The 24285-nt window shown below is 43.3% G+C and overlaps 1 protein-coding gene and 1 long non-coding RNA gene across 10 annotated transcripts in view; one reads left to right on the top strand and one right to left on the bottom strand.

Moving 5' to 3' along the window:
• Positions 1-24285, top strand: part of LOC116843113 (protein split ends-like) — a 77551-nt gene that overhangs the window by 34646 nt on the left and 18620 nt on the right. For all 9 annotated transcript variants that reach the window (XM_032813197.1, XM_032813195.1, XM_032813205.1 and 6 more), the window contains one exon: positions 20637-20927. In XM_032813197.1, coding sequence (XP_032669088.1) covers positions 20637-20927 — 291 coding nt within the window. The remainder of the gene's footprint in view (positions 1-20636; positions 20928-24285) is intronic.
• Positions 22170-23768, bottom strand: LOC116843122. Its single transcript, XR_004377842.1, has 2 exons — positions 23325-23768; positions 22170-23241 (listed from the first exon to the last, which is right to left on the bottom strand). It is a non-coding gene; the product is annotated as an uncharacterized LOC116843122 (long non-coding RNA).

The raw sequence follows: 24285 nt of genomic DNA, 5'->3' as shown, positions 1-24285 counted from the left end.
ATCTGATGTAGCCGAGAAGGGGGATATATTTTATAAAGATGCATCTGGAATTCCCAGCCTCTGATATTGCGCATAAAATTTAGACTGCTATAGTTTTTTTACGATATTTAGGAAATTAACAAAACTATACATTTGTCATGTACAAAAATAAAAAACAAAGGTGAAAACATATTCTTATAGCCTCATTCAGTTTCGTCTTATCAAAGCAGAATTCGTATTTGTATCCAGAATAAAACAGACTCTAACAGACAAATAAAAAAAAAACAGTTGAACAGTTGAACACATTCGTGATCAAGATTCTATGATCAAAATGTCCATTCACCCTCGACAATTTCTTACCTAAAAATGTCCGTATGCGAATTCGCACGGATACAGCCGGAAAAGGAGTATTTAAGATGCGATTAGGATGCGAAACGATAACGAAAGAGTTAAATTCCATGGGCCACGGGGCTAGTGGCCCAGTCCTTCTCTTCGCCACGACAGCTGGGTCGATATATGGCGACGTTGCCGAGCGTGAACGCTGGAGCACACCTCGCACGCGCTCCGCCGACGCCACCGTCGTCGTCGTCATCGTCGTCGCCGTCGTCGCCGTCGTCGTTGCCACCGCCGCCGTCGCCGCCGCCTCCACCACCGCCACCATCGCCACCACCACCGACGCGCCGCCTGGTGTCGCAAAAGTTTCGGTCGTCGCGCGACCTCTTCAGCGGGCTGCGCGGCGGTCAATAGCTTCCCAGTCGCCAATTATGCACAGGCAGTTTCCGAGCCCTTTATATCCCAGAAACGCTCGCCGGTCGACCTTGTATTTATTTACGTATCGAAATATATCGCGGACGCGCCGGCCGGCGCGGCACGACGCAGCGTTCACGCTTCTCTCCGTTGTCTCTTTCCGATCCTGGATTCCGGTTTTGCTGCTTCGCGCGCGTGTTCGGAGATGAACCCCGCACCGCTCAAGTTCGAATACCGGTACTTTGGTGAGATAGAGAGAGAGAGAGAGAGAGAGAGAGAGAGAGAGAGAGAGAGAGAGAGGAAGAGAGAGATAGAGGTGGCGGGAGGGAGGGAACGAGTAGATCACGGGGATTTTCCCGCCGTCCGTTGAGCTGATGAAACGAAAACAGACGACGGCGATTGATCTCTCCCGCGACGAATTAAAAATCGGCCGTCGCCAATTCTGTTTTCCACGCATAATGTTTCGATAACATTGTCGCGATTCGCATTCCGAGGCGCGGGCGCGTCGATCGATTTAAGCGAGCGCTCGGTTCCCGGAAGAGTATCGCGAGGATGTACGGACACGGAAGGCGAAATGCGTACTCACTCACGTACGCAGTTGCGGGCTATCGCAAGGTTAAAAGCCCCCACAACGTATTTTTTACGCGCGGCCGCAATTAATTCAGCCGGTCGATCGACATTCGGGACACAGATAACCACCGTATAATTATGCGAAACCTGATTATCTGAAGTGTGAACTACTGCGAGTGTGTGCTGCGGCCAAATGAGCGACGAAAAGGACTGCTTGACTCAGAAAATTCGCAACTTTTATATCGTTACATAAAAATGTCGCATCCACATCGATAATGCACGCATATGCGTTTCACGCATATTAGCATTAAGCGTCACTCCGCATTGTCTATAATTCAAAATAAATTGAGTCCAACATAATTTTATGTATTATGTAATGCAGAAAATGTTTGCAAATTTTTTAACTCCGGTTAGTTCCAACCTTGTTAGGTTTTGTATCTAATATGGACCGTATCTGAGTAATCATCATACAACTACTGCTGTTTTGTGAAGTTATATCGATTTATACGTCACATGTCAAGTGAGATTTTGGAATCTTGGAAGTAACAGCACTTTAGAATCCCAAAAGGACGAAGAGATATTTAAATTTATAAATACATTTATTAACTTAAATTGTAATAGATTTCTTCGTGAATCTGCGAATGCACCTCTGATTTTTCAAATACTCTATTTCGAATTCCGTCGTGATTTAAGATAGATCGTCTAAAGTAAACCTACAAAGACTAACGTGAATAACCGAAAGAACACGTATATGTGGCTACCTGCCCGCACCAAAGACGAATTGCGAAAATCCTCTCTCACCCCTGCTCTCGCAGCGCCACCGCATTTTTATGCATCGCCGTCGCGCAGATACCTTCGTGTGTTTGCCCGTGAAGTTCGCAAGGGCAGATATGGTCGCGATAAATAAATACCTGGGAGTACCAGGGGAGTGAACGCCAGCCGGTTGGATATGCTGCGCACACAGGTAGCCACGCGGCCACGTACATGTGACCCAGTCTCTTCACCGGCAGTGGAACTATGTGGAAAACATTTTCCAATAGACTCGCCGACGTTTTGCCACGGGACTGTACACCGGGTGGGCGTATATTACCGTCGCGCGTATTACGGACGTGCATGTAGTCGCGCTGGAACCGCGATGCTGCCCGTCGTTCAATTCTATTGTAGAGCCAATCCGGCGACTATTGTCGCGCGACGTTATATGCCAATGATAAATGAAGTTTTGCAGTACTCATTGCAGTATTACACATTCATAATTTGAAATCGCTGTCTTTTAACCTTATATATTTGACTATTCGCTTGCTCTTCAACATTCATTGGTATCAAACTGGTATGTGTAGCGTTCAAAATAACCCACAGTAATCAATAACAGGTACAGTCTTAAGTCATGATGCATGAGGGTGTAGACACGATACATACAATGAGAAATTCTGATGACCCTAGCTCTAGTAAATTTATATTTCTGTGTACATCCTTTTGCAAAACAGTTTGAACATATTTTTTCTCCGTTTCGGGTTACAACGTTCGATAAGAAAATCTACAGATGTACGTATAGTAACAGATCTAAAACGATGCTTGGAGTTTCGATAGTCCGTGTAATAATAAGTGATAACAGATTTTATCGACAAATGGGAAAAAATAGCCGGTAGCCTAATTGCGAAAAAGAAGAGAGTCCGCTAACCTCAGAATATATTAACCGAGTTTAGTAAAATTATTTTGGAATCTGGGTTTTGAGGTCCGGATCGATGACATAGCACTGAATAATAAATGTGATCTAAAAGTACTAACGACAATCTCGAGACATTCGATATATCAGACGGTTTTTCTCGACGTTTATCGATTTGAGAGAGTTTCTCCATTTCTCTCATTCTCTCCACCGTGTTCTTCTTGTCTTTGTAAAAAATCTCATTGAAAAATCTTATCGTCTTTGAACTAACGCCGGATTGAACTTCGATTGCTTCGCACTTTTTACGTCGGAGGAATCGTAACGACCGTTCTAGAGACTGTTAAGTGCAATTTGATCACATCGTGGCGCACTCTCTGCGATAGAGTTCCATACTAGTAAATCGAGATAAAATCTTCGCGCACATTTTAAATTTAAGTTGTTATCGTGATTTTATTTATGTCGATTTATATTAGTTAAATTTTAATATATGAATATAAAGGAGTTAATTCACATCGTAAACATAAAAAGGAAGATGTTCAATTGCCTTATAGCCACTATCTCTGGGACTTATACAATTAAAACTTGATGTGGATATCCGTTGAAAATCTACATTGCATCGTCTATGTAAAATTACTGCAGCTAGAAGTTAGCTGGTGGTAAAGTGGGAAAACCACATCACTGGATTTGTCAAATCTACAAAAAGCAACAAAAGGATGTCATTGGTGCTATATATATTTGACGAAACAAGCATTATATGAAGTTGCTCAAAACGGACTTAGAACAGACGAAGGTACAGACAGGGTACAGCGAATACATTACGACTGCTCTATGATTCGTTGAATTGGCAGACACCAATCTAGTGATCCAGAACTAGGAACATTGTCTGCATAGTTCTGACTAGTACTGATAACAAAAATGAATAAATATACATTATATATATATATATATATATATATATATATATATATATATATATATATATATAAAGATTGAATCAGTATAATTTAACGATAACGTGTGAATTATTTTGATTCGTCTACAATAATACCATAGCCATTTATAATTTATATTTGAATTTATATTTCACGTAAACAGACAATTATTAATTCTTATAAATTATGCGACGCCAACGCATTAAATATCTCACGTCGGTCGCGAAAAGTTCTGTTCGCTATGAAAAATGGGAATATCACGCTACAGCGTTGCTTTGTGTCGAGTTTCTATGATTTGTATGGCATTCCATGGAATCAGATACCATTGTGTCCTGCCGACAAATTGCCTTTTGTCCCAAAAAAAATTGAAACGGAAAGGATTCACGCATCGTGACATATCTATTGGGACGTATTGCATTGAAAAAGTGAAATGCATTCAAAATGGGAGGCCGATTGCGCCTGCGCTATTCACTTATTGGATCCAGCTTTGCATTTCATGCAGTGCACCTGATTAATACTTGGATTTCCTTCACACATATCTTTCAATTCTATTCAAATAGATTATTTCAATACTTGGTTATTTCGTGCAATACTAAAAATTCTTACATTTTCCGAAACCACAATAATTAAACGTACAAATAAGAAGTAGTATCATGTATAACCAAGACTTACTATCGACACTATTGTCGACATGTTAGGGAAGCTCTTTACACATTTAAACGGGTGATTTATTTGCGAAGAACGACGTTAGTCATGGTTAATTTTTGGTTCGTCATTGCGAGAGCAAAATTGCCCGTTCACGTCCCACTGACAAATATAACGAACTTGGTTAAATCCGCGGTCATGCTGTACATTTAATTCCGCGCACGGTTTTCCTGCATCTCATAAGAGAATATTTATGGGTGATCAGCGGTCAACGAGAGAAAGAGAGAGGGAGAGAGGGGGAAGAAGGAAAAAGAGAGAGAGAGAGAGAGAACGGTACCTTATCGTGAGTAATCTAAGAATGAGGAACGAAGAGTGGTAGCCGCGGCGAATAAAGCCGGTAGTGGGTGCGGAGTGAACGAGCGAGCAAGCGGGTAGGAGGAGTAACCTTTTCGTTCGAAGATCTGGTACCTCTCGGATGCCAACGGTTATTCGAGTCGGAGAAGAAGCGAGGAGCCGGCTTCTTCGTACTCGTCGCATTGGCTATCTTGCTGGCTGGCTGGCGTCTTTGGCATTACGTAATCGCGCGCTACCTCTCCTTGTCCTCTCTGCCTTCTCTCGCTCCTCAATCACCACCTATGATGCCAGCGGCTACATAGGCGGAGGTGACACACGCCACACACGTCTGAGGTAATAGGAGGAGACTCAGTGATTCGTCCTGCTCGCTTAGACGGGTCAAGAGACTTCGACTCCGAGACGCTCACTCGGCGAAGCGTGAACTTTACGGAGTTTAAGCCGAGACGGTCTCGGTACGTCACGTATTTTCCCCAATCGACGAGAATGATGCTGATGCTTCAGCTCTTATTTAGTGAAGTAAGAGAGAAAAGATATTGGACTGGCAATTTAGTCGATGCTAACGTATTCGCTCGTTCCATAAATAACAGGTTATAGAATCATAACAGGTCATCGCGAAAAGATATAGAAACAGGCAGAAGATGGCTATCACCCGCGCACATAAGGCCATACGTTGTACGAACGTTGGGCCAACCATGACGGAAATATCCCACGTATCCCCTCCGATTCCCGCTTCATAAATCCCAGTCGCTGCTTCTGTATATTTCTCTTTGTCGTTGTAACTTGACCGCGACGGTGTACGTTCAAATTTTTAGGCCCGTTTAAAGTCGCGCGCGTGCATACACGCGCGACAAGACCCACATGGCCGGTTTCGTTTGATCGGGGTCGACGAACTGTCAACGTGTCGAACCGCCGCGTTGTGAACTTTCACGTCAGCGCCAGCGCGCCGCAGCGAATTCCGCGAATTGAAAATCACCGGGGCCAGGCGTCGCGTCGCGTCGCGCCACATTGTTGCAAAAATTCGACGTGCACGGCGAAATTCAATTACGAGAATGCGCGTGACCGTTCGCCCACAATAGGTACGAGGAAGAACGCTTTCTGTCCGAGAATTCTGCCCTTTTTCTTCGTGGAGAGTTAAAAAAATTTCTCTTTGCACTTTACGATTAGCATTATCATAGACAGTCCATAGATCATCCAGGACTAAACGTTCCTTTACTGTGACTTTCGGCTTGTAAAACGGATTTTCTCCTTTTGAGTTCTTCATTTAATTTGTTAATTACCAAACGAGTTTTTGTCCATAGTTTTCATGGCATTTTTGCCAAATTGAAAAGTAAAAGGTAATACAATGTCTAAAGTGATTTTTATCGTCGTCCTTATTTAAAACGGTGAACAACACAAAAGAATGGGAGAGTATTTGAATTAAAGAGAAAAGAGTTAGTGATCTCTAAATTTTCGCAGAAATAACTTCCGCATTTACCAATTAGAATATGTGCCAACCAGCAATGTATTTATTCTAGCCCAAGGGATATTGCATGTGGCGTCCCTGTGGCTGTCCTTCCCACCATATGGTCGTACGAGCGTCCGGTCAATCGATGCACCCCCTGGCATCTGCCAGCCGCGGAAAACGGAACAATGCATGCACGCCGGAGAAATTGTGCAGTTTCCCGACGTTTCTGACGCGCCGTTATCGCAAGGTCGCGCACGTCAAGCCACCGCAATCGCGCGTGGTATGAACTGCGTGCAAACGCCGGAGTACTACAGCATGCTCTAAGACTAAAACATGGTATAGACAGAAAGTCCTTAGAAATGGAACTAAAGCAATAAATTGATCGACCAATCAGAATCGAGAGTTATAGGGAACGTAATGCTGCTGTTTTAACATTCTCGACGGTGATTGGCGGATCCACTTATTGCTTAAAAATTTCTATGTATGTAATGTCCATCCGATAGCTCGGCGATTATTTAATGCATGTCCATACGCCACATTTTATTCATTACACGCGTGCGCTTGCAACCATGTCTACAAGCGCTTTTTTCATCTCTCTTGTAAAGAGAGACGCGTAATTAGTGTTGCAATTAGCACTTTTAACAATCCAATTAATTTATAAGTTTTTGCGAATCAAATATCATCGCAGAAGCGCGATTTGTTAAATCAAGTTAATTGAAGCAAGTATTGTTAAAATATTCAATTACACAAAATTAAGATCGTCTCTAGTTGAGAAAATCCGTCGATACTTTCGCAACGCGTACAAAGTGCTGCGGGAAAGAAAAATGATGAGCGGCCTGTCGCGCTTCGCATGCCGAGCGTGTTATACGTCCAATTTACATTTAATGTAACTGCAGTTAGATTTATCGCGGTCTCTCATAAGATATAATGTCGGTCTGGTCGACGTTAAAGTAGTCGCATAACAAGCCGTTAAATGTACGATTTAAAACGAGATATTATTTTATCCATTATAAACATCGCGCACCTGATATTGCGTTTTCCCTTTCTGTATTTCGCGTCGCGCACGTCGATAGCTAGCGGCAGGAAGTGCGACTCGCACGTAGGAAAAATAAAATTCTATTACTTCCTGTTGACTGACAAAACAAGACGCGCGCGAGTTCGAAGGCCGAAAATAGAGCGTCATTAAAACAGAAGCCTCCTATGAGTTTACGTCCGGTACGCCACCCACTGCGACGCCAAGGGAAAGCTAAGTCGATTTACGGATCGTTTCGAGCGGAGCCACCGTTGCTCCCTTTTCTCTCCTCAACGACGAACTTTCGAGGCGTCGTGACGTAGCTTACATATGCGTGACGACAAGTGCATCGGCCATTCGCCACGAATCGTAAAGTGTAAAAACGCAACCGAACGACCACTCGAAGTTTGACAATTCTATGATGAGGAATACATGCGTATATTTTTCTCTCACACTCAACTATCGTATCTCGAAAAGATACTCATTTTTGTCAGACATTTTAGTTAAACTCCTTCGCCAGAGTGCAGTTATTTTCTTGGAATGTCGCGTTTTTATTCAGCTTAATATGGCAGCGGCTATTCCTTGTGGTTGGCGCCACTGTGAAAGTTCATTAGTTCGTTTCCGTTCGAGGAGACCACATGGCGCGTATGATCCCTGTGTTGTGACGCATACATACATATTTTACAAGATAGGTGTTATCGTCTATATCTCCGCCGTTCACTAATCCGTTTAGGCCACCCTAAAGATGCGACATTCCTTATATCTTAGACATTCCTTTATCTTAACATTCGATAACATCGACTCGATAACATTACGGAAGAAATAGGCGAAGCGATGTGCTTCTTTCGGTATTTCCTGGCTCTCATTATTTCTATTTGGCAAGTTGCGACGAGAAATCGAAGGTGCGCGAGTGTCGCGTTATTAATTATTTATATCCAGCACGCGTCACCTTTGTTCGCGGTGTACCTTAAACCCCGCTGCAGCTCGTGCACCGATACGTTGCGGAATATTAAAGAAGATAGCACAACATGTAACATTGTTGCGCGATGTAACCTACCTCGGTAAACTGAGAGACTGCATCGGCCGAGCGTCGGCCCGCGGCTAAACTGTACGTTTGCGCAGCGCGGCGTCATAAACGAATAATTCCTTTGTGCCGTGTAAAATAAATAAATGTACGATGACACAGAAAGTGTATGGTACGCGGCCAATATTATCGACATAAACGCGTTATCACGAGCCGACAACAAAAAAGGTACGGCGTGTGCCGCGATCGATGTATATAATATTATCTCTCCTTTTTTTCTCATTAATTATTTATCGCGCTGTCTCGTACAGGCGGAAAATTTCCGTCCTGAACTGTTTTCGCGCTGGGGATAAAAGAGTTTCTCTCATGTCAGGAGTGGGTATCGCGCATATGTACATGGCATTCACCGTACGCACACGTATCACGGCGCAGTCTACCCTTAACGAGAACTCGTTTCTCTACTGATATCATCATACGAGCCTCTCTTTCTCTCTCCCCCTCCCCCCTCTCTCTCTCTCTCTCTCTCTCTCTCTCTCTCTTTCTCTCTTTTTTCCCCCAGAAACAAGTCCACACTGTAATTCTCCACCGTGCGTCGTTCTCTTCCTTTTGTCTGGCAGAGAGTCGACGAGATAATTGCGAAATGATTTCGCACGCGTTAGGCATACGCGAGCGTAGAGAGAAACACCGAAGACGATAGGTGTATCGTGTTTTTCAAGTTTCCTTTACTGGAATAGCACGCTTTTTTTTCAGCGTGTCACGCGATTGCCTTATCTTACTCATTTACGCGCCTTAATTAACGTAATAAACTCTCCTATCCTTTCTTATTTTATCGACCAGTTTGCCCCTCAATTTCTCATCGTTCCCGATAGTTTCGAAATATCGACGAACCTTTGATGTTTTCTCGCTGGATCTCCAGCTTCTTGTCGGATATGATAGCACGATGAATAAAATTCAAGGAGCTCGAGCTCGACGGAGCGTATGAAACGACGAAATATTGTTTCCTTGCAAACGCTCCAGTTCGGGACATTCGTCCTCCTCATCGCGTTTTTCTGGACCTGTGTGGTCTTGGTCAAAAATTCAGACCACGTCACACGAGATTGCAGACTGTCAGGCATCAACCACACGGGTCCCGTACTTTCGTGCTTCCTGTTTACGTCGGTCACGTTACGGCCCACGACGCGAATTCGAGTCGTGCTCGCTCCGTCGTCTGAGAGACGCGCGCTGCCGCGTAATTCTTCGAAGCGATACTGGCGTGATGTCGCGAGGAAAATGGAAGAGATACGTGGCGATACTTCCGGTAAACATCGTGAAATCGTTGTTGTATTACGCAGAGGAGCGTTTATTATACACATGCGATTGCACGCACACACACATACACACATGTATACACACGCTCGCAGAGGAGACCATGCCCAGCTGAGCGTGGTGAAATCGTCGGCTGTATGGAGAGAAGGGAGCCCTAGAAAAAGGCAGCCTCTTGGTGTGAACACCGCGACGGGAGGCTGCCGCAGTTGCTGCACACCGTGTGCACGCATCCAGTGGCGTAATTCTTACACCAGCCGCACCTTGCAAAATATTTATGTATTCTCCCGCGCCTTCTTTTAATGCACGTCGACGTGCATGCCACGTTTTTATGCTTCTCGTCCTGACGTGTCTTGTTTAACGACCGTCCATTCGCGATATGAGCGCGCAATTGACAGCCGATTCCATTGATTGTATCTTCAATTGCAGAAACGTTGCGCGTTATCTCGCAGAAAGGGTTCCTGTCTTACAATTTTCAAGACGATTATCTTGACGATAGGTGGATAAGCATCCATGGTATTCTTCTCGTTATGGGAAGAACTCGTAGAATCCCAGGAACACGAGGCTACATGCGTAGGTTTCCTTCCTTTTGTGCGATCCGCTCGCGAAGATTGCTCGTCCATGAGCGTTCCGAGGAAGTTACGCCATTGGCTCGCGCGCCGAGAGCCTCCTTTCTCGGTCGAACTTTGTTGATTTCTTCCTCTCTCGTGCTCCGCGTCGCCAGTCCCGTCGCTCGTTCTTCTCACGACGTCTGTGGTACGTCGAAGAAAGAGTCCTCCTACAAACGTCGTCGAGAACGTCGCGCCGCACTCTCAGCCAATGTCATACAGAACTGTGTACAGATATACAATCGCTGTAAAACTGTTAGGAGCTCTCGGAACGCTGGATTCCCAGTGAGACATGAAAAGTTACTCTGGGCGAGCGGGATCCACCGGGAGACAACTTTACAACTCGTTGTGAAGCGTTACGACTGCGGCTTGTTTTCAAGGACTCGGCCGTTGAACGTAGCGTTTTTTCCTTTGGAGATACCTCAAAAGAGTAGGTTGGATCAAGTTAAATTAGATTATGGCTAAATTCGTCTTGCACGCTTGCTGAATCCTACCTTCCTTCGGTATGTAATGAGCGATAAAAATAGAATGATGCTTTCAGCACGAAAGCATGCAAGACAAACTTAACTTATATTACATTAATTTGCTGATCGATCTTAAAATTCGAACTGTTAGATCACCTGAAAATACGCAACACTAGTTCACAGCATCCATCGTTGGGTAATAACGTACCGTTCGCATCTCTTCGTCTCTCGCTTGTTCTCACGACGCTCTCCCGACACGCAACGAATACAATTTATAAACGACACTGTCTTCTAGCTTTCTCTCCACAGGGCAGCAGCACGAACGACGACAAACGCCATGGTGGAATATAGGCGCGGCGGCGGCAACGGCGGTGGTCGTAATACCGACTACCGTTACTTCTCATTCTTCCGACTCCCTCTCTTCTTCCCCTATAAGAGCGATCGGCCGCTTTTACGAGTCGCTGGACGCAGTTCTTCTTCTTTTACAAATATCTGTCCCTTTCAGGTCACAGTACCATAGTTTCTTCTTCCTAACACTTTTTCATGCGATTTTTCCTATCCCCGATTTTTTCCTTATTGATTAAAAAACCACTGTAACTGGGCCATTGAACTCAGAAGACAAATTTTCATAATCACAAGCTGAAACACCCATTGACAAATCCCTTAAGTGTGAACAGCTGGCTTTTATGTATTAGGCTGAAGCTTGAAAATCAAGAATAATACTGTATAGGCAGAACTTTTCCATAATTTATTCTATGTAGCATTGTCACTTCCCTTCTTAACGGATATCAGTTTCAATAAGGACATGAAACATTTTAGGGAGAGGGGAAAAACAGGGCTGTCATTACACACACGTTCCTGTTTCCTCTACAGAATCGTGGAGGAAATATTTGTGTCATTTCTAGTTTTCCTTTAGTTAATTAAATTCGTTACCGATCGTTACATCAATTATGAAGATTATAGATGTGTTAACGTCACATCGTAATTAGCTTAGTAAAACACATAACTTCGCAATCATTGTTATATAATCACCTTGCGTTATTAATTCTTTTTATATCCAGCCAGTTCCAGTGTATTCTACTAGTTGCCTTGCCCAGAACTGATGGGACACCGATGCATAACGTTGCGCTTTCGAAGTCGATTTTCCCTTTGGAGGCAATCTCATCGTATTTACACAAACTTTCCAAACATACGTACTTTCCAAACATATTTTCAATATCTTCTAGTGTACTAACTTATATAAAAGTCGACCATCTCAAAAATCATTAAAATTCTATTTGAAAAAATTGAAATAAATGAACTATCTTCTATCATTAATTTCCACTTTTCAAAGTTAATTAACGAGAGATATGTCAAACGATTTATAATTCAAAAATTATTGACGATTTGATGTTCTGAACAAAAATCTGCCGCAAATCTCGCGAGGAATAACGCTACGTGTTCTATTTCTGGCGATTTCTAGGACATCTGAAGACGGTATTCGCTCCGTTCTACCGTCATCGTGTCGCCATGAAGAAAAATGCATAGGAATCGCGCTCCGTTTTCTCGTAGGACGATAATGAGCGGCTACTAAGCACGTTGTGTGGTATTCGCCAAGCGAAAAAATCATAGCGGGAAAACCGATGGCGCATGCATGGACGGACGATGGCGATGATGTGGCTATAGTGCCTCGTCGCGTCTTTGTCGTAAGAGTGTGTGCATGAGCTCGCGCGCGAATGTGTCTCCTACGGCCTTTCATTCTCGTCCGGTCTCTGCGTATCTGCATTAAAATAACGGCACCTCGACTACGACACACAAGCTGCACTCGCCTCTAACGTGACTTCTCCGCCTTCGACCTCGAACCTACGCGGCCTCCTCTCATAGTCATTGGTTTTTTTCTTCGCCTGTATTAGAGAGACCGGATAGATAACTTGCGAGATTATAGAACGATCGTGCGACTAATTTTAAAGTCGCTTATATTTTTAAGACGATTGAAAGCAAAGAGAGCCTCTATTGAGTTCTACAAGTTACCTTCTATAAAATTGATCACAGACTACGCGCTAAGCCGCCTGTCTATGTTGAGCGCTACCTTTAGTTGTGTGTATTGTGTGATTTTTCTTTCCCTCCACTATACTAGTCATATAGACTGTGCGCAATTCGGCAACGCTGCGCGAGAATTTGAAAGGGGGAATACCACTCATAGCTATTTTCCACGCAGCCCTCACCCTCGACTATGTTAAGCTAAAGCTTAGTGGATTAAAGTTGGTATCGGTATCTTGATTAGCTTCCTGGTAATAAGCGTTTCATGCTCCTGCCTGTACGAGACGTGTTTCTAAGAACTGCCAACGAATCCTAATGAGGCGCGTTCATTGAACCGTTTATATTCAAGTTATAAATAACCGTTTCGTAATCGCACGTGTTATTGTTATCGTAGTTGGAACTGCAATTCGAGCGGCGATTAACCTGTAATTAACTGCAATCAAGAACTGCACAGATAAAACGTATAATTTCTTTTAGGAAGGGAAGGGAAATTGAAGGTATAACTATATTTTTCCGCTTGTATAATCACTGGGTTAGAAATAGCTAAAGGATAATTGACACAATTTCAGATTTCTTCTAGATTGTCGAAGACTTTATTTTATCGTAGAATTCGTGTCGCCTACAGGAATTTAAAGATATCCATTATTATTGGAATCTCAATTTACTGATTGGAAAACGTTCTAGTTCCAAGCTATCCAAATCGACGGAATCACGAAAATAAGTGATATCAGGGACAGTGTATTCGATAAGAAAGGTCAATTTAATATAGCAATGAAAGAAAATATAGTTCACTAGGAAAAGGTTCTTTTTGCAAGAGGAAAAAAATAGTAATGTAAACGGTTATTTCCATTATTTCACATCCGAACTGTGCCAAATAACGTTGGATCTAGAAATGGAAGGCTCACCTAGCAACGGCAGCTGCTATTGATTCGGCCAATATCGATATTAACAAATATCGAAGGATGGAGAAATGCTTTAGAACAGCTCATGCGTGTCGTAACTATGATTTGCTGGAGTCACGTCGTACGCATTGCTCGGTCGCACTTTAGCCCCGCTTCTCTGGTCTCCCTATCCTTCTTTCACCCTGCCCCCTTATTCATACACCTGGATCACGTTGCATTGTTCGTCACTGCCACGAGACGGACAGAAACAGAATGGCAGAAGGCCCTGAAAAAGAAGATCCGAAACAAAAGGAGCAAGAATGGCAGGAGAGTAAGAGAAGAGAGGTGCAAAACAACGAAAAGGAACTGGTGAAGATAGAGGAGGAAGAGAAGCAAAAGTTCCGCGGAGGCGGACGAAGAGGGATAGAAGGAGGATAGGTCGTCTGTCGGTACAAGGATAGAAAGAGAGAGAGGGAAATGGAGAGAGGAGATGGAAGAGAGGTGTTTTTCTTTCAAAGGGGACTTTTTGCGCTGGCTTTGCACGCTCGTCTCTTCTCGGCGAAGCGGCACGACGCGCCACGCCGCGCCGTCGTAGAAATCGCCCCCGTGTGCTGCCTGCTGGAAAGTAGTGGGGCGCAAACGAGTCGTCGGCATCCCGCGAGAGTCGGTACGGTCGGCGCCCGAGGTGGGGAGCGATAGGGGCTAGCAGCATAGTAGAGTGGGAGATCGAGTCTGGGACACAAGGAAGAGGATGGCGAGATGGTGGTAGGGCGATTTCCCTCAGCGGCGGCGGAGGGGAAGGGCGTCAGCTGCGTAGTGCCGGCTGGACGATAGGATGGGACGGGATGGGACGGGCAAGCGGGACAGGGAGAAGCGGTTGGAACGACGTGAGCTGAGTCATAGCGCTGTTGCCACGTTCCTCGCAGGCCTCGTTGGGGCGTCCCGACACAGAGGCAGGCTTGCGATAGTCAGCGACGATGGCGACTTGTGTCAGTGTCGTCTGTTAAGGACGTGTCGCGAGCCTTTAGGCCTGTAGGGATGATCGACAACGTTTCAGGCAGTTGTGTCAAATTGTATTTTCACCTAATTTGAGAAAGCGCTCATATTGCTACGCGGTAGGTTGTCTCAAATAGAAAGCAATTTCTAAGAATGGTTATCTGCTTATGGGTTCGTTCTTAGGGCATTCGAAGGCTTTCCGAAAAGAATATCAATTCATCAATTATAACATTAACTTTGACGAGTATTTGTATTTGAAGAATTGTATAATGGCAACACTGATTAGAACATTGTTTGCAGAAATATTACCAGATTTGGATATTTAAGATTTGTGATCTACTATTAAGGTTTAAGATTTGTGATTTTTCTTTCTTTTTCTGTTGTCATGAAGCATACTAAAATATATTTCCATATCATAGCTCAACTTGATTTAAGTGTACATTTATGTGAGTTTCCTATTATATATGCATATGTATTCTTGCAATTTCTACATACGTGATATTATTGTAATTAAATCCTATCAAACTCTAGTTAGGGTTGATAAGTTAGACATATAATTAAATGATATTTAATAGTACTAATGGATCGTTAACATAACAGTTAACAAACAAAGAAAGCATTTTTCTATGAAATCTTCAACACGCGAATGTGCAAAAAATAAATAAGAAATAAACAGAATCTCGATATTTCGAACGAAGCGTTCGGGGTTCCCATCGGTATCAGCGTCATCTTCGTAGCAGCGAGCTAGACGTTTTATACAGTGAGAGCCAGAGAGCAAAACCGCGAGAGAGGCACGAGCGAATGGCGTAGGGCGGAGGAGGAACAAAAGCCCTCTCCTCTCGTCGTGTCGTTGTATGGTGCCCACTCTGCATTGTGTTCCTTTTTACCCGCGTTGCGCTTCGTGGAATCGCGAAACCTAGTATTGTTGATGGCTAGATCGTCACACTCGCGAAAACTCCAAGCTCTTGTGCAATATGCGCGTCGTTTGTGCCTTGTGCTGCGTGTGACCGCCGCAAAAGTATTTTATTTATGAAAAAATGAAGTATCGCCTTTGATACGTCAAAGCACATATAAAAACTGTTAAAAATTGTATGTTAAATTTTCCCCGTTTCTCTTTCTCTCTCTAACATACTTTCACCGACTTTATGAATAACCATTTTTGACGAGTGTTTCGCGTATGCATCATAGAAACGTGAAATTTATTAGTCTGAAGAAAGTCCCTCGCAGTTTATTGCCTGTAGTATGCTATTTTGCAAAGTGATATCCTAAAAAACACAATTACGTTACGATATTCTGATTGTATTAAAGAAATGCCAAGGAAACCACAAAATGTTTGAGTTTAATCAATTTTATACTACTCTAATCAAAAATAGCACACACGCGAACCTTCGCCGTGCGATAAATGCCATGTTACTATCCGTCTCTATAAACAGAGGGACGACGACGTGTCAGTTCGCGGGTGGAATAGATCGATAATTCGTTATTTATAACGCTGACGAGTTTACGGAAGACGAGTTTCTGCGTTTGTCTCGCTCCCTCGGTCTCTTCGTCGTGGGGGCCGATGTATTGATTTCCCGTACGTCTCCAGTTTGAAACGTGGAAAGACGTACGATCACTCCAAACGTCACTGTCGCGCGATGGACGGCGCGATTAAGCGGCTTAGACTCATCGATGTAATTGCGATAATGCCCGTGCTCTGACGTTGATAACGTCGCGCAAACACACGCAGTAATTGCAAAACTTCGAACGATGAGTCACTGGATTGCTGATATACGTGTCTCGCGGGTCTTAAAAGGAACGAAATACTCTAAGCTTCGTTTATAACGAAGACATGGTCATCAGTGTGAGTGCGGCGATAACATGGATTTGTCGCACAGTAAAGCTTAAAGTGTGCGAGAGATATATTGTCTGGCGAGTAATTCATTTTTGACGATAAATGCCGCGCACCAGAGAGAGAGAGAATCGTGATGAAACTATATCGTCCTTCACGAGTGATCGTTATTTTGTTAATAGCGGTTTCGATCGTAGTGTTGTATTATCCAGGCTGGATGACGAACGAAAGAACGAACGAACGAACGAACGAGCGAGCAAGCGACCGAGCTAGGCAGGCTAGTGTTCCTGTATAACGTAGGAGAACACGGCTCTGACCTAGAGACTCCTTCGGTTTATGGAGACCCATGCTAATGCCGCCACATAAAGCAGAACCCGTCGTACGTCGTGCGACCAGAAACAGGGGGAACCACCAAGCCTGGGAGCGAGTCTGCCCGAGTAAAATTCCTCGATGAGCACAGCGAGGGAGAGAGAGAAGGGCCAGCGGGAGCGATTCTCGAGGGGGGAAGGGATACGATTCACGGCTCGCTCGCCAGGCAGCCAGCCAGCCACCGTGGCACTTCGCTTTTCCCCTCCACCATCATCACCCTCCTCTCTTTCTGTTCTGTTCCCCTACCAAGCGTTTTCCTCCACCACCCGCTGGCCCTCTTTCCCTTCTCACCCGCTTTCACTCATACGAGCGCCGTAGAAAAGGGGCTATATATGTGTGTGAAACTTCACTAAAGCGCACTGATGTGCCTGTATGCGTGCCTTTTTCGTTGGGAAACGCGGAGAAGGGCGCGTCAAGGGGCGAAGGAGGAAAGGCGGAGGATAAGAACGAGGAAGGAAGGAGAGACGGTCAGCAACGGCTCTCGCAAGCGAGAGGCAGAACGCGGTCGCAGTTCCAGTACGCTGCTACGAGTCCTGAGAATTTTCTTTGAGTCTGATGAAAATGCGCACAGCCTGGCATACGTTTTGCTAAGGATACCCTCAGTGGTAGTGATAATGACGAGTATAATTCGTTGACACAGATCTTCTATTGCGCAGTTTGGGTAACATCACATTTTTGCGCAACTGTCGAAAAATGTTGCATCTAATAACTTTCATTTTGTTATTATTTCAAGATTCGACACTAAATCAAACCGAAATAGTTTCCCTCTCTCGCATCTTGCCCTCGCCTTGTTTCGAGAAGCATTGTTAAAGAGAATCCCGAAGGCGTCAGTATCTCTCCAAGCTAAACGCAAATTTCGCAGCACTAACAGACTTTCCTTTATCCCGAAATATCACGGAATATCGTAACTACGACATTCACTAATTCACTTCGCAGTCGTCATAACCGTCTTAAGAACCCTTGTATGGTAATAAAGTCTGTAGAACACAGCACACATCACACAGTAAAATGTCTCATGCGCAGAATAGGGCACAACGTAGATTTTCCTACATGCGGGAAACGAGAGCGCGGGTCGGAGAACGGAGAGCGATTTATACGAGGGAGCGGTGCTCGAGTGGTGCCCCACAGCGTCCGCCATTTCGCGTGAGCGTTCTTCCAGATGCATACGTGGCAAAGATTACGCGTGTGCTTGCTTCTTCTCCTGCTATTCCCGTTGAGAAAATGACCAGTACTCCAAAAATAATTCTCGATCATCGAGTAGTATTTTCGAAATTGTCGGAAACGAGAGAAATTTCTTGCTCTTTTTTGTTTCTATTTTTTTTTTGTTTGCTCGTTAATTTGTCGAATTTACGCGAAGCTATGAGAGTACTATCGATAAGTCAACGGGCTCAAGAAGGAAACGTGAAAACTCTTTCTCGCCAATAAAACGACAGAGAGCCACACCCTGCTGAGCCGTCGTCGACACGACAGACGAACATACGCCAGGCATCGTGACACGTTCGTGCTGTTGGCTTCTGTCGACATATTTCGCTTCTACGAGAAAAACTATAGTTCCAGTCGTTCTTCGATTCGTGGAATGCCCTAGTAAAATATTCCCGCAGGTAATCCACGGTAATCCGTGCGCAGGCCGTTTCCGGATCTCGGCACAACTAGCAACCCTTCATTCCCTCTCTCGCCGTCAATTGCGCGAAACGATCATACGACGGCTCGTCCCGTACGTGTAGCAGTTTTCTCTATAGTTATTTCTTTCTACGACGGTATATGCTTATTGAGAAAGTACGTAGCGCAACAGGAGTTATACGACAAAATTGGCAAAGCTACTGTTTCGGGAGAGCAGACGGAGCAGACAGAGCAGAGCAGATACGTGCGACTCACGCGAGATTAGACGAACGACTCCCCGGGAAAGTCCCCAGACGTCCCGGTATTTGCGCCTGCGCGCACCGCTTGTCCTTCGAACGGCCAATCGGTGTGCACCATCCCCCAAACGCGAACAGCACTTCCCCTCCTCGGCGATATCGTTCACCGCCGTGCGCGTACACACACACACACACACACACACACACTCTCTCTCTCTCGCTCTCTCATCTCTCTCGCTTTGCACACAGGGTGTGCCAGAAACAACTTCTCCGGGCTCTTTGTTTTCTTTAATTTCGTGCGAAATTCAATATCCTAAGTTCTCTCCACTACGGGGTGAAAACGAGACTGCTCGCCCCGTTGTCCCTCCCTTCCGTTCTCTCTTCCCTTTTGCCCTTCGTTGGAAACTTTGCCGATTCAAAATTGCGCCGAGATGGGAAACGCGAAAGATATCGACGCTTTTCCAATGGGACGGTATAGGTGGAATAGCGCACCGTGCAATCGGAAAATAAATCGATATCAGTGCTGCTGGTCGCTCCATTTGCGTCCTGGAAAAACTTTGCTATTCGTGATTCGAAGCAGCTAGTACCGTTAAACGTTCAGGCATTTAGAGAATCGCGAAACTTGGAAATGACATTTTATCTAAGAAAGTCACGATCCTAGCTGATTTGTACATATCATATTAAATCTTATATTAGAATCAGATAAATCTGTTATATCATTAAATCTGTTATATCATTAAAACAAAGAAGCATTCCAAATGTTCATAACGCACATAGAAAGTGTTGTATGTGATATATAATTCAGATTTCTCGTTACATAGAAGATTAAATCCAATTCAGGACGTATTCCGTTCCAGTCCAAAAATATCCGAAAAGGTCACGAAAGTACCCTTTTTCGAATAATAGCATATATCCGTTTGCAAAAGATCACACAGACCAAGCGAAACTGCTTGCTGCGCCAGTAGCTCAGTACGATCGATGAAACCCGGAACGTTAAAGCTGATGTTTTCTTCAGGACACCTTATATATATTTATACGTCATTTCTGCCATTGCTCTCCTCACGCGCTGCCGTGACTCAAGCCACTCGGCGAGAACCGTCATAGTCTTTGTACAAAAACATCCGCAACGATTTTTCTCTGTACTGATCCAAACGTAGTAGAGAAAGACTTCGATCGAGGTCTCGTCTTTCTCTTTCCTCGCTTCTTTTACTCTCCCTCCCCCTCTTTCCTTCGTTCTCTCTCTTTCTCTCTCAGACCTGGTCCCTCTGCTTTAGACTTAATTTCCTCTGGTCGCTTCGAGTATCGAGAGAGCTTTCTGAAAGAGGCAGAGGATTACGGGGTCTCTGTGCTTCTTCTCGCATCTATCCACCCTTCTTCGAAATCTTAAACGATCCCGACGAGATCCCTTCGGCGCAGTTGCCGCGAATAGAAACGCGACGTTGCCACATCTGTAAGAGCTAGCTAATGTTTGCTAACGGAGGAAACTCGGGAATAAGTAGCTTCCTGAAGATATAAATCTCCGTGCGATGCTCATCAAGAAATTTCGAAGTACGAGTCTGGGAGTTGAATTCGTATCGATTATTTTATACAAATGATGTTCGATCCTATTTATAGTGCTTTTGAAATTCTCTGAAATTGCGCTTGTCGCAATACGGAATAGTTGCACAGTTGACTAAATCGCAAATTTCCAAAATGGTAGCAAAATAGTCATGTTGGTTTTAGCACATATCTTATGTATTTTTTTGCTTATTTCACTTAAAGTACCAAGCAAACCATAAGCAATAGTACGAAAGCGAAACTCCCAAATATATTTCCCAAATCAAATAGGTCTAGATCAACAAAAATGACTCATAAAATCGAAATCCGTTTAGATGAAATCATATCTTTTCAATAAAGAATCTATCGTAAGTTTGTTAAGTCCGATTTTATTGATGTTTCAGGTATGGACGCGTGCAGAGCGTCAAGCTGTTGCCACGGGGTGAAGAATGCCCCGTGGACGGAGGTTCCAGTGGTTCCCTCGGCGAGGGCAACGAGGGCGGTTCCGGTTCCGGAGGCGGTGGCGGTGGTGGCGGTTCCTCTACCAGCTCGGGGGGTGCCTCAGCGACGGTGGCGTTCATGGATATCAAGTCTGCAGCGAAGGCTCATGCGACTGAGCATACGTTGGACGAACGAGCCCTTACCACACAGTACTACGAACCACAGCATCTTCAGCACAGGTTTCCATCTCACGGGTGAGTTTTGCGCTCGTTGCGCAAAAATATAAATCGTCATGCGAACGTACAAGTTATGTTTGATCAAGTGCATTGTCCTTCAGCAATGAACAGAAGATTGCGGTATTTTTTATTATAAATTAGTATAAACATTAAAACTCATGCATATTATTGTACAATTGAGGGAATATTCTTCTGGCTTCTTATTATTGGTATTCTAGGTCTTATTCTTCTTATGAAGATACGTCTACATATTAATTCAGTCACTGTTTTTTGATTGAACAAGTCTCTGACTGATGTCTCGGTCATTATTTTAATTTACCGGTCTGGCTCAACAGAACTGTCACTTGGCAAAATTAAATATCCAAGACAGTGAATTAAAAAGTACTTTTGACATACAGTACGACTACGTCCTTTCAGTCAGTATAGGGATGTTCTGTTTATCCAAATTAGTCGTATCCAGAAATGGAACGATATTCTTGTCTCCGTAGTAGCATCTGTAAGTATCAGTTTATAGTGAGTCATGTCCTGGGAATTAATTAAATCACAGGAAGTACATACAAAAAGGTGACATTGAAATGTCGTTATGAATGAATCATTCTATCTTTGCTTCCGAATAGAATGTATGTACGATGTTACGAGTGAGTTAAAAACTTCAAACTTCACTCTTCCCCTGTTTTAACATCCAACTTAATGCCAGCGATTATTGTTGGGAATTTGCAATTTCAGCGCTTGAGTTTTCGTTACATGTGTACAACGTGTGTATAAGTGCAAAAATTTCAATAGTTAACAAACTACACTTGGGAAAATGAAATACAACATGACGTATATTGTTTTAGTGTTTATTGCAACTTGTTTGCTTCTCAGTTTATCCTCCAGGACCCAACAATTATTGTGATTATATATAATGTAACCAAATTACAGTGTAACTACAACTACAACTACTATTACAGTGAAAGCACAAGTAACTCGAGAAGAAACACGTAAATGATAAAATCTATTGAAATGTCAGTGTTTTGAGAAAAATGAGTGATCTGTGTTGATTCCAGCCATAACAAATAGTGTAGTGCATTTTCTTCTTCACCACATCTATGGATACAGTGTTGGATTACAGTGCTCTTGGATTACAGTGATCTTGGATTATAATGATATTAAAATGTACCTGCACTTGCCAGTAAATCGTCGTATAAGCGGCTGATTTTAAAGGGATAGATAAGGTAAGTGGATAATGAAAAAAATTCTATTCTATCTGCAAATCATGTATTATGTTCAGTATCATGTATTATGTTCAATATCTTCTGTCTGCTTCATAATGGCAGCAATCTATCTTGGCACTTTATTTAGTGATAAATATAGATCTTATATCAAATATAGATCTCTTGTGATATATAGTCGATATCTATCATAAAGCAGAAGTCCTTTAATCACATTACATATTCACCAATGATATTATAAATAATTGATAATTATCTTGTTTTTCCTCGTGTTTCTTTTCACGAGTTACGTTGCTTTTCCATATATTCCTGGAATAATAAATCGTCACGGTAGTTAAGTCGTGTAATACCATTATATCGATATCAGTTGTAAACATGTACATATATAGAGTTCCTTTTGCTGGCATAAACAACTTGGTCGCAATGTTCAGTGTCGTACATAACAACGTGTTATCGACGTTATCTTCGACGCATGCCCATCGTTATCTTGCGCTCTTATCATAGTGGCATTTGAACTTATTAATGTAAAGTCAAGAAACGAAATTGTCCAGTATCTGTCTAGCAATACAATTTCAGATGTGTAGCATCTGATGTATCCGATAATCGACGCTTTGTAATCGATATTACATGAATTTATTAATATTTATATGGACAAGTACACGAGATATCAATATTAAAATTAGCAATGTTATTCAATGTTCTCAATGATAACTCGTTCAAATAGTATCAATAATTTGATAATTTTTCTCCACGAATACACATGAATTACACTGTTTTAAATAGACTACACATTTAAGCTTGATCTACAATATACTGTTTGCTTCCTGTTTCTTTCTCTTTATCGCTTTCTGACTCAAATCTTAAGCTTTAAACCAAAAAAAGATAGAAGACAAGAAACAGAAAGCAAAGAGCATATTGTGGCTCTTTTTGGCTAGAGTCAGTTTCGAAGAATTATTTTCCATTATTCGATTGATGGAAAATATCTCGCGCATTTCTATGCGCATCTTGCTTGCAGTAACAATTTCTTCGAGTAACCTAGAATGTAATCATGATTTCCCAAGTTGAGAACCACCGACGTCCTTATCATGGCTTTGATAGCAACGTAATCTCTCTCTTTCCTTCTGGCAAAAAATTCTCACTACGCACTCACACTTCACATTTCCTGACGTCATAGCAGCCACTGTGGCCGTTCTCGTCTACTTACCTCCTATTTGACAGATTACGTGTTACATACGATTAACCAGATAGAAGCACTTTCCCCGTGGCATCAACGGCGCGCCGTACGTATGTACCCGAAGTCGAAGCGCATATCGTGTGTCGTCTGCGGAAAAATCCGCTGTCTTCGATCGATTGATCTCACCGTAAGAGGGCGACGAGTAGAGGCAGAGACAAAGAGTGGGGAGGAAGAAAGAGTTAGAGAGAGAGAGAGAACGAGTTTAGGAGGAGTAACGGGAGGGAAATGAAAAGGAGAAAAAAGGCCGTGCGTAAACGCATTCGTGCACGCTTATATTCATACTCACGCGCGCGCGCGCGCGCGCGATCAAGAAGAGTATAGTAGCGTCGCGTTTCCACGAAAAGTCAGGTGACCGTGACGACGTGTTCGCTGACGATGTTGCCACGTCTCAGCCGACGGCTACGCGAGCGCTATCGCCCGAGTGACTGTCGAAGCGTGACGAACCGAGGAGCCGGGGAGAAAGGGGATTAAGGGGAAGAGAGCGTTAACTGTCAGTAGTGTACTCAGAAATTTACGAGCCCGGTTCGCCGCTCCACTAGGCTACGATCGTACGAGCGCACCAGGATTGAGATATTTAAGTCGCGTGGCGATTTTTTTTCGCGAACCAGATTGTAGAGGTGCAAAAGCATTTCCGCAACGTTGGCTGTATTTACAGTTTCTAAACGGTAAGACGTTACCAAAAAATAAACGATAATGATCTCGATACTTTAGAAAAATAAAACGACTTGTTTGTTATTTTCTCCACTATGTATAAATATGACAATAATAATAATATTAATTAATATGTTTATATATATATATATTCTTTGTTAAGAAAAAAGATAATTTTAAAAATGTTATTGAGATGTGTGTGAAATAAACTGCGAGTTTAATAATATTTTTCTTATTTGTAATATTATTTTTTATAGTACTTAACCAATAATTTTATATT

This window comes from Odontomachus brunneus, unplaced genomic scaffold (assembly GCF_010583005.1).
Source record: "Odontomachus brunneus isolate Ranch 3 - 2012 unplaced genomic scaffold, Obru_v1 Obru_scaffold_030, whole genome shotgun sequence".
Classification (NCBI taxonomy): domain Eukaryota; kingdom Metazoa; phylum Arthropoda; class Insecta; order Hymenoptera; family Formicidae; genus Odontomachus; species Odontomachus brunneus.
The sequence above is the reverse complement of the archived record's forward strand: the minus strand, read 5'-3'. Positions and strand labels throughout refer to the sequence as shown.